Source organism: Odontomachus brunneus, unplaced genomic scaffold, assembly GCF_010583005.1.
Source record: "Odontomachus brunneus isolate Ranch 3 - 2012 unplaced genomic scaffold, Obru_v1 Obru_scaffold_029, whole genome shotgun sequence".
NCBI lineage: Eukaryota > Metazoa > Arthropoda > Insecta > Hymenoptera > Formicidae > Odontomachus > Odontomachus brunneus.
The window spans coordinates 2379085-2390118 of record NW_022639479.1 but is presented as its reverse complement, the minus strand read 5'-3'; the positions used below and the strand labels follow the sequence as shown (position 1 = coordinate 2390118).

The 11034-nt window shown below is 42.7% G+C and overlaps 2 protein-coding genes across 3 annotated transcripts in view; one reads left to right on the top strand and one right to left on the bottom strand.

The window, feature by feature from the left end:
- LOC116843047 (zwei Ig domain protein zig-8) overlaps positions 1-11034 on the top strand; it is a 339129-nt gene that overhangs the window by 213358 nt on the left and 114737 nt on the right. For both annotated transcript variants that reach the window (XM_032813058.1, XM_032813059.1), the window contains exon 3: positions 7707-7897. In XM_032813058.1, coding sequence (XP_032668949.1) covers positions 7707-7897 — 191 coding nt within the window. The remainder of the gene's footprint in view (positions 1-7706; positions 7898-11034) is intronic.
- LOC116843048 overlaps positions 1-11034 on the bottom strand; it is a 247726-nt gene that overhangs the window by 168274 nt on the left and 68418 nt on the right. The window lies entirely within an intron of this gene.

The following is an 11034-nucleotide window of genomic DNA, read 5'->3' as shown; positions in this document are numbered from 1 at the left end:
CTCTCTCTCTCTCTCTCTCTCTCTCTCTCTCTCTCTCTCTCTCTCTCTCTCGTCCTGTCGAAATTTCACTCGTGATTATGTAAATTAATTTGATATGAGTATTATAATAATAGTATTGACTTAGTCGCGAAAAGTTCGATTCAATTTTCTGCTCTCCTCGGTAAACCGGTCATCTTCTGCGAGAAAGGTATGCCTATCGGAACGTTGGTGGAAGATCACGGCAAAATAAATAGACAGAAAGTCCGGCAAAAACTCTCTTTCATTAATCGGCACGAATAGCACACGCGAGGTTCCACGAGCGTACCATTTTCTGTAGATACAACGACCCGACACTCCCGTTGCGGACTTAAATAAGAAAAATAGTCGATAGTGCAGGAATAGACGAAATATTTTTATATTTGCGCAGCAACATAGAATAATTTTTGGCAAAAGAATAGGGAACAACACGACATGGGAAAAGATGGAAAATAGATTTATTTCCATTTCGCAAGTTCACCGTACGAAATTTTTTTTTATCGCTCGCTATTTGGCCTGTCGGCCGATTGTCCAGGTTTGCAAAGGAATCGTAGAACAGCAATTACTCAGTTGACGAATAATTGGTTTCCACTGAACGCAATAAAGCCAAATTTCATTCAAAAATCGGGCCAGACCAACCCCGATAATGGAAGCCAATAGCAAAGCTGGTTGAAACACAATGAAATCTCAAACGGTGGCCAACTTTTACGATCGTGCGCTGACGAAGCACGCGTATGCTTTTGCGCTTCTGTCGAAAGCGCGTACTAGTCTTGATTAAAAGACTCGACAACTCGATCATGCTGAACGCGAGCTCATTACTTCGATTCATCCCGCGTTAAGTCGCGGGCAAATGCCCGTCGCGGTCGTTGTCGGCCCCATATCTGATCGACGCGTTCTGACCGTACACCTGGAAATTCGATCGCGCGTCGGCCGAATGAAAAATCAAGACACATCCCGGGCGACAGGTCGTGCGATAGGAATACGACGCGCGGGACACGTCGCCTCGAAAATCACCCGTTGCGAACGGTCGAAACGGAAAGGCCGCGCCGCCGTGCGAGGTACAGCTCTGCGAAGACCACCCTCGAAGAATACGACCCCGTTGGACAGTCGACGTTGGTCATCCCGGAGGCAGGATAGGGTGGAGAGCCGGTGAATAGTAATCTGCACGGAGCGCCCCTGCCTTACAAAGCAAAGACCGCGCGCCGCGGGATGACGTGTGCCATTTCTATGCAAACGACATGTATGTATGCAGGTGGTGACGCTGCGCTACACGTTTAAGGCGGCAGCGACGAAGGAGGATAGGCAGACGTAATGTCCTGATGTGGACTAGCATTTTGGTTACTGTTATACATGCGGCTCTCTCCGTTGCCATCTCGATCCCTCGCTGTTTCTCTCCTCTCTTCTACTCCTCTCTTCTTCTCTCTTCATGTACTACCTTTCCTCTTCCTCTTTTCGTGTTCTCGTTTCACCCTTCTTTCACCCGCGTGTCCTCGATCAACAAGACTAAACCTTCCACCTTATCTTCCATCCACGCGTGCGTTTCTCGTCTATTTTCGTGCTATTTTCGCCTTCGTCGCGTCCTTCGTTGCAACCTCATGTATGTGTATGCGTTCGTTCTTTTCGCCCTGTCTCACTTTTCGTTCAACTTGTTTCGCCGTCTTGCCGTGTCGTTCCGTCCGCGGCCGATCGAACGGCGTGACGCGAGAAAAAATATCCTGTCAGGTACATGTAAGCGTCTATTGATCTTCCGGAGCGAGAGCGAGAGCGACAGGAAGAGCCGCGCCGAGGCGGCGCTCATGTTTGGAATTCCATGCCGGATGTATTCCCGATTACGAGAAGCAAATGTGCGCAAACTTTTCTGGGACTCGGCCAATCTTTTTGCCTATATTTTCCCCACTCTGACGCGTTTCATTTTCCAAAAATACGTGTTTTCCACATTGAAATTCAATAAGGTTGACCCAACTATCGACGTCGTGCTCTATTTTGATCGGCGCGACGTGGACCTCTGGATCGACCTAGCCAAACACTAACGAGCCACTTGCTTGACCCCCGCGTCCCGAGGCACCTGTGCGTACACGGAGTCAGCAGGGCTAAATTACACGTTCGATGAAATAAGCGCGAGATAACACAAAGCGGCCCCGCTCAGTCGCACGCGCGCAAATCCTTTGTCCCGCGACTAGGCGAACGTGTTTTTCACCAACTCGCGTGCATTTGGGCGCCGATTGCTCCTGTCTGCGTATACACCCGCGCGCGCGGCCCACTTACCCCTTCACCACGCTAGGATGCGCATCCCTTTGTTTTCCAGAGGCCTCTATTATGCTTCCAAACACGAATAACTGACTGGCAAGTCAAATCGCGAGCAATTTTGCACAATAGGTAAGCGGAATAGGAATAAATCTACTTTCCGTCTTTTCTCCTTGTTTTATTCGCCAAAACTTCTTTTCCTTTCGTTAACATTTCATCCTACTGTGTTAAATATAAAAAAAAATTCCTGGTCTATTTGTACATTGTGTGTTGGTGGTTTTTTTATCTTTCAAGTCCACAATGGAACGCTGGAATCTGCAGGTACGATTCGCGCGTGTCAGTTAATGAAAAAAATTTTCCCCACTCAATACCTCGAGACCTCGATAACGGGAGAAACGCTATCCCTACAGTCCTTTCGCCGGTTTCAACTTTTGAGATGCTCAAAACGTAAAACGAACCGCCTGACACAGACTTGTATTCCACAATTTGCCTGATAATTTACCGTGGGGATTATTACATGATGGATGCGGAACTCAGAGTCTGCAACAATCGTGCGCTCCGCATTAGCGTAGTGTTGTAATTAATTATTTTCATTCATTATGCCGCGTACAATGATGTTTGCCGGCATTAAATTAGACAACGGAACGTTACATTGACGGGAACTCGCAGCGGTGCCTAATGCTTTGATCTGAATAATTCGCGCTGTTCCTAGTTAAATAAAGTGTTGAAACTTTGTTATTCGCAAACAGGTACAAAATTCAGTGTACAGGGAAAGGGGCAACGCTGACGTGATGCGCAGAATATAACACGGGGAAATATGTAAAGCAAGACAGGTTACGCGTTGGGCGAAAATCGATGTTTTATTCGTCAATTGCGCGATATACGCCATAATTCAGATTTTTTTAAAAAAATCGCTTATACTTATGAAAATATCGCCAAACAAAATTTAAAGGAAAAAACAGAATTTAAGGCTCAATTGATATCAAATAAAAAGCGAATAAATGAAGAGTCAATAAGAGCTTTGTGCATCGTTACAATGTAATAAAAAAACAAAAGAACTTTCAATTGTACAAATTACTCTTTTAGGATATATCATTTCGATAGTAATAAAGTGTTTTATTGCACCATAAATGTGAATAAATATAAATGAAGTGATGAAGGGGCCAATGTACAGTTATAACACAATAAAACAAAAAGCTTTTAATTATTATTGCAGATATATTCTAAGTAACCTGGATAAATTGAAAGCTTTTATTGCTACAGTGGACACTATTATTATTGGCTTATTATTCATCTATTCACGACGACATGTGTTTTTCTGAAAATTTCTCGCGATTAAGTCACAAGACGAACCATCGATTTCCAATTAATTTCGTCCGGTTGCCCCCTTCATCCCGCGGAGATTAGATTTTCCGTTCATGTCTCATGGTCGAGTTGCTTTTGTCGAACGGTTAAAAGACTTTTCAGAACTCCTGGATGTTACAGTGGCCGCGTGGAAGCCTCGTTTTCAGGTCTCGCCCCGACACTTCGATGAATGCGAGTAGCGACCAAACACGGTGGCGCGCGCTCACTATTTTCAGGCTTTCAAACTCGATTTGCCGCGGCAACCTATGTACGAGGTAGACGAGATGTAGGCGTTTAGAATGCCCAACTTTCCCGCAGCGGAATCGAATCCCGAATGAAAGGACGAGTGTCCCGAGGAAGAAGGGACGCGGGGCGAGAAGCTCCGCGCGGATCTCGCGAACTTTTCTCCACGTGCGCGCGACTATCCCGGTCTCGTGAATTAAAGACGCTTGCACAAATATATTATACGCCTCCACCGCGCGTCGCGATGCGCGCCTCATTCCGCGTGAATCATTGATTGCATCCGGCGAATTCGTGATTTTACACCACACTTGCTCTGTCGCGCGGATGTTCGCGGATTCCTAGCTATAAATAACATGACAAAAGTGACGAAGCTGCTTCGTGATGAAGCGAACTAGAATTTTCACGAAACGCTGGAAACAGATGTACCAAAAGCGCGACTGCAACCCGAGAGTTAAACTTAGCATTTTTCCACGCCGTGAAAAACAACCTCAAATGTCAAATCTGACAAAAGTGGACGTAAAAGATAAGACGAGGACATGAAAGTACTATCCCGCGTGATAATCGAGAGAACTGTTTCTCTGTTTGCATTTAATCCTTTTAACCCTAATTCTCCAGAGTGATACAGCATGTATATCTTCGATTTTCAAATAAAAACAAAAGACATTTTTGATAGTTTTGTTTTTTGCAAATTATTTCATAAATCATAAGAATTGAGATTAAGATGCAACTGTATATATATTATAACATGAAGGGAATTGTGACCGGCGGTTTAACGAGTAATGAGCTTATTACTTATAATGGGATAATGGGCTCGAAAGATTGATTGTGCGAATAATGAGGCTCGTGCGATTATATATTTTATCTCGCGCAGATTTATCATGCAAACAAAGTCGAATCCAATTTCAGTGCATTCTTACTCGTAGCTTTGTACCGTTCGTATGGACACGCATACTCTTTCTCGGATAATACAATTTTAATTGCTTGATTAATGATTCATCTAGATAGTCCTACCGAATTTCCTGCTGAGCAATTGTCGATAATGTCGATATTTGATTTAATCGGTCATCACAGTGCATGTTATCAACCAACGTCTATAAACCCGAGTGTTCCCGGTCAAGAGAAAAGACTGTTTTAATTAATTAAATAGAGCTAAGTATAGCATGTAACCGAGTTGATCTAATCTCAACGTTTGCCATATCGAGTATATAAAACAGTACATAAGATATGAATAATGAGAAATATTATAAAACAAACATGTGTGATGTACTTTGACCTTTCCAGCGTGAAACATTTAAACGCATAATACACAGGATGTCTGACGCAAAACACGCCAACGCATGTGTGCAAATAGAGTAAATAGAGTAAACCTGAGCAAAAAGACCCCTAAGGCGACGTTTTAATTTTCGACATAATATACCTTTGTAACTAATCTGTAAATTATATAAAAATTTTGTTAAAATAAAATCTATTTAAAACTGAAGAAAATAATTTTGTTATCAATTTAGGCGCGGCCGAAATTTAGTTCGTGAAAAACCTAGTTTTTTTATCGCTTGTATTTTGAAAATAATTGTCTCGACATTTTTGGCAAAAAAATATTAATCCTAAATTGCTTAGAAAGCTTTTGGAAGAAAATTGGTATGAATTCTGTCATACTCTATGTATTTAATTTAGACGATGATGATATGATTTCGTGATCTCTCCCTCTCTCCCTCTTTTCTAAAAGAAGCCCGATTCGTAAACTTCCTGTTCGAACAAAGCTAGACCGTTGAAAGATCCGGTCGGTAATAATTTCGAAAGCAACACGCTTCCACATAAAGTTTCGCGAAAAGTACGACGCGAGCAGTCGCGTTTCCGAGAGCGCATTGCGAATGCGCATCGCTGTGCGCATCTTCTTTTTTTTCACGAATGGCGTAAAAAGCGTGTACGTCCGCTACGTATCCGTGGATTATTCAAATGAGGTCAGGACGAAAAGCAGCCCGCCACACCCGAGCTCGCCGCGCGGGTGCAACCCAGCGCAGCCTCCTTGAATCGTAATCTACCGTCTAGGGCAAACATCCTAAATCACCCGCGCCGCGTCCGGAAATAAGTCGTATCCGTGAAAATTTTAACGAAACGTGCGCACGCGCGCGTGTCGAGGAAAAAATTCCTCTTTCACTCTTTCAGCCGCGTCTCGAACTTCGCGATACTCGAGTTTTCATTTCAGTGAAGTGCACGTGCGACATGAGCGATGGCGATTTTTAATATCCTTAGTATCCATTTACCACGATCGCATGGGAATTACATTATCCCAATTTTGTCGAAAATAGGAAAGGATCAAAGAAAGAAACGGCTCTTGTTCACTAAGCGGTGGAGGGCAAGATCCAAATATAGGTCATGGTCCAGATATAAGCTAGTTTTGACTCTATACAGTGCTATATTCTACGGAAAAGCATTTGAGTAATTTTTTTCCAAGGCATAATATGTAATAAAATTTTTTGTAGGCACACAATGCAATTATGCAAAGGCGATTATGAAAAGACATAAGATGATTATGTATGCAATATTTGCCGATAAATATTATGAGAAATATCATAAAATATGTTTCCTTACTTTAACGATAAAAGCTTAAATGTGGATAAAATTTATCCAAATCAATTTTTCAAACGTGACCGTTTTTTAAAATATTTTATAATATTTTATAATATTTTATAATATTTTATTTTTTCATTACAACTTTTTTCAACTTTATTGAATCGCAAAAATGGATTCATATCTCTATGTTGTTTTATACACTGATTTAAAAAAAAAAGATTGAATTTTTCTAAAAGTTACGAGCAAATAAAAATGCGCTGGCTAAAATTTACATGTTTAGGGCTTACGTAATTTTTTGTTTGGGAGAATTAACTCTAGAGTTAAATCCTATGTATTTTGAAATTACAAAGATAGCCCATTTTTGGATCCCTTTTGAAACAGTGCAAATTTTTTTCCAAGAAGTGCGATAAAATACCTAAAAACAGGAAATAACTAAAATTAATTTTTTTATATTTATTTTTATTATATTTTAATTAATATTAAAATTTTAATTTTAAAAATATTCGCTGTACACAAATGTTAAAGTAGATACCTCACTTGCTTGATAGCATATATATTTAAAGTAAATTTAAACATTTCAAGATATAAAGGGAAAAATAGCCCATACATATTTCGACTTTTTCCTTTAGTCATGTGACAGTCAGTGGATTTGGAACTAAAATTTTAAGCCACTGTCTATGTTATTTATGACGTATTAATCAGCACATTCGATGCTAATAAGATTATTCTCGCGCGCTATAAATTTTGTACAGATACACATCTCGTACACGCACGCGCGCACACAGGCACGCAATGCTGAAACAATTCTGCAAAATATCGTTACAATGATGCGCAAACTGCCTTATAACTCGAATAGCTCATTCCCCAAGCGATTTGCATCGAGAGGAATGAACAGAGTGCGCGGAAACGGAGGAGGGATCGCCTTCTTGAAAAATTTAATAACAAGGTAATCCAGAAGGGTCCGAACGCGGAAAGTAGTTTCTAATTCACGAGGGCCGAGGTAAAATAAGCCGAGTTCAGGCTCGCTCTGCGTTTGTTTCCTCTTGGTGCACCGTCGTACCTGCCTTTATAACTTCTATTTTTCTTCGCCACGATAAAAAAGTTTGCCCGGGCGGTAGCCGGACCGACGATGGCCCCTTGCCCCCTTCCTCCGGCTGTAATTGCGGCGTCGTTCGAGTCCACGAATTCTGTTCAAACCTTCCCCCCATTCTACCCCTAAAGCAATCGACTTAATTAAATTAGCTTAATTATATCCATCGGTCATCCCTCTCTCTCTTTTTCTTTCGCAGATCGACGCGTGCCCTACAATATACCGTCGGACTGGCGGGCCCTCTGGTTCAGCAATCTCGACGAGCTGCAAAGAGTGAACGATGCGAACGACAACAACACAGTCTCGAACGTCACGGTGCAATTGGGCGGCACCGCTTTTCTTCACTGCAAAGTTCGCAATTTGGCGGAGAGGACCGTTTCCGATGCCGAGGTAAGAAAGCGACTGCGTGTATAACCCTTGCATCGCCGGGAAAAAAAAAACCCTCCAGAAGAAGCGAGAGCGATTTTCCACGAATGGGCCGAATCGAGTGCAATCGCAGCTTTCAAGCACCACGGCGCCGATTTCTCCACCTACCGAAATGATTATTATGTCTTCTGCGGACGGGCGCGGTCTTTTTCGCGACTTCTTATCATGTGTTTTTATGCGCGTCGTAAAAGGAGGTGCGACGTAAAATTTATGTTTGCGTGTAGGTCTATCGTGACACAGTCGTGCGAGGCGGTATAACTTACGATGATATATTCTGTGTCATGCATGTGCTCGCGGGAGGTTCAGCGAAATTCATCTAGAGCGATATATCAATGTAAAATTTTATCCACGAAATTAACTTATGTCGGTTAGACGCTTTCCTGGCTTCCTTAAAAATGAGAAATTTCTATGATTCTCATTGCACCACGATGTTTCTGAAAAACCGACGATACAATTCGTCTAAACAATCCCGTAGGAAATTGCTATCGATAAATATCTTTAATGATCCTTTTTAAAAATTCATTTAAGATATATTATTCCATCAAAAATTTTCAAACTGTAAAACTGTTACATTTTTGTTCATTCAAACGTAAAAAAAGCCGTAACATGTTTGAAATTTCTCAAAAAGGAAATAGAACTAGAAAAAAGGGAAAAGGAAGAATTATCCTAACTTTATTCCATGGTATTGGTCAAGTTGATTCCAGTCAATCGTCTAATTTGTAAAATAAAATATATCAATGCTAATAGTGTCTAAGCACTGGTACTTTTATCTTATAAGATGACATTGTCACAGATCCTAATTATTAATAAATTTCTAATTATTAATAATATCATTAATTATCATTAATAAGGTTCTACTTATCACGCTACGCTTATATGACTTATCAAGATCTAATGAGACATCACCTTATACAAACCAGATAAATGATTGGCATCGACCCGATCAGGACTGTAGGATAAATTTCTAATCGAGATCGAGTTCGTTGCGCTTTTCGTTGCGCTCGCGCTCCTCGGCACTCAAATGTTTAATTTCCTGCCCGTCGCGGCGAACACACTCGTTCACTGAATATCGCCTGCGCAGGAATAACGCGTACATATGTTGGGGTATGCTAATACCTATGCAACGGCGATGCGAACATAGCGCGCAGATAATCTACTCCGTGTAGTCATATAACTCAACAAATTTATTCATATGCACGAGCGCGTAATGATCCCCCTTTCGTATAACGGCGTCGTACGACGATTCGAGTTGGTAAGACAATCGATGATCGCGACGCGCAACATCGAAACCTAGCAAGAGTGACGGCAATCGGTATGCGATTCCACGGAAACGACGCTCGTACTGGGTATAGATAGATGCAATAATGCCACGGGGGAAGGAGAGAGAGAGAGATGCCGTTATCGCGACTCCGATTTTTCCGGCACATCGATTTTATTCCCTCATCGTTCCTATTTGGAGGCCGACCGTGAATATTTTACAACAAGATGGCGAAATATAAAGTCCGCTAAAAGCTATTTTTACATCGGGTGTCATTTTCGACACGATGGCATACATCGATGTCGCGTTGTATCGCTCTCTAGAAGCATGCAAGATTGATGCCGGCAAAAAGCCAATGACCACGACAAATCCACTCCGATTCGGGGTGACACCCTTACAACACGATCGTGTCGACGATTCCGCGCAGTAACTCGGCAACTTCCTTCCACGCGCGAACACGGTGAACTTAGTTCACGCGGCTATCAGCTATCGCCGTCTTCTTCGTCATTGTAGGATTTATAGGATCAGATTTCGATAACCGAAAGTTAGCCGGCCGTTGTTCAGTGTTGTTGAACAACAATGGCGCTCCCGAACTTTCCGTTTCGGGGCACCGGTGGCGTGCCCAACAGACTTAGACGACGGACGTGTGATCGATGCTTCGGGAGAGATCGATAGTCTTTGTGGGATTTAACTTCGTACGTCCGGCGCGTTTTTATCTCGCGCGTTTGGTGTCCACCGCTTTATGCTTCTCCCGCTTTCCACAGAGGTAACGTTATACCCGCGTGGGCGAGGTATAACGCGAGGCGTTTATTTCCAATTTCCGAGGTGTTTACTGGAGCGACTAATTAATCCGTTTGCTATTATTTTATATAATTTGACCATTATATTTTGTTTAATTACGATTCCTAAATTGTAATACGAGCAAAGATATCGCGTTAACATTGCAAAATTTCGCGCACTTTGCCGCGCGATATAACCCGTTTATGATCGCAAAATATACGCTGGCATTGGCCATTTTAATGAAATTTAGTTCAGCCACGAGTTAAAATAATTAAATCGCTAATGAACGTTATTTGATCGTTTATGTAATACAAACGAACTGCGCCCGATGATGTCAATCAAGGTGATATAAGCTCGAAACTCCATGACGTCCGTACCCATTTACTTTGAATTGCAGCTTCAAAAAGACAATATCGACATGCATTACGCGAAACACGTCCATATTGAGCTCCGATAGGTGCATTGTAAACCACGAGGAAACATCGCCAGTGCAGAGTTTTCGCGAATAATGCGACGTCTTCGAGATGACGTGTTTGCAATGGAGGAAAAGCAACGCTCCAACGCAAGAACGTTCCGCGCGCGCGAAATCTGCGACATCGCGAGCGTCGATATCGTGATTCAGCATTCGCCCGCAGGTTCTGCCAGCTCGGGTGATCCGCAAATCCACTTACGACGTCGTTGCTTTTAATTCAATTATTTATGACGAATTCGACGGGTCGGCCGTGCGGTATCTGGCCGGTCCGGTGGGCGAGCGAGCGGGCGCGCGTTCGCGCGCACGCCGTAACTGCATTATCGCGTTAGCAGTCAAACCAGGAAAGATTGATGGCGACGAAAAGTCGAACGCCGCCAAGTAATTTTGATAGAGCGTCGGTGAGCGAGTACCGCGTTCCGCGAAGCCGCAACGCTGCCATCAATGTCGTTCGAGGGATTTTTTCTTCGACCATCACCATTACCACCGTCGCCGCCACAACCAATATGCTACGAGACAGAGAGAGACAACATCGACGAAATGCAAAATTGCCGTTACGAGAGAGAGAGAGAGAGAGAGAGAGAGAGAGAGAGA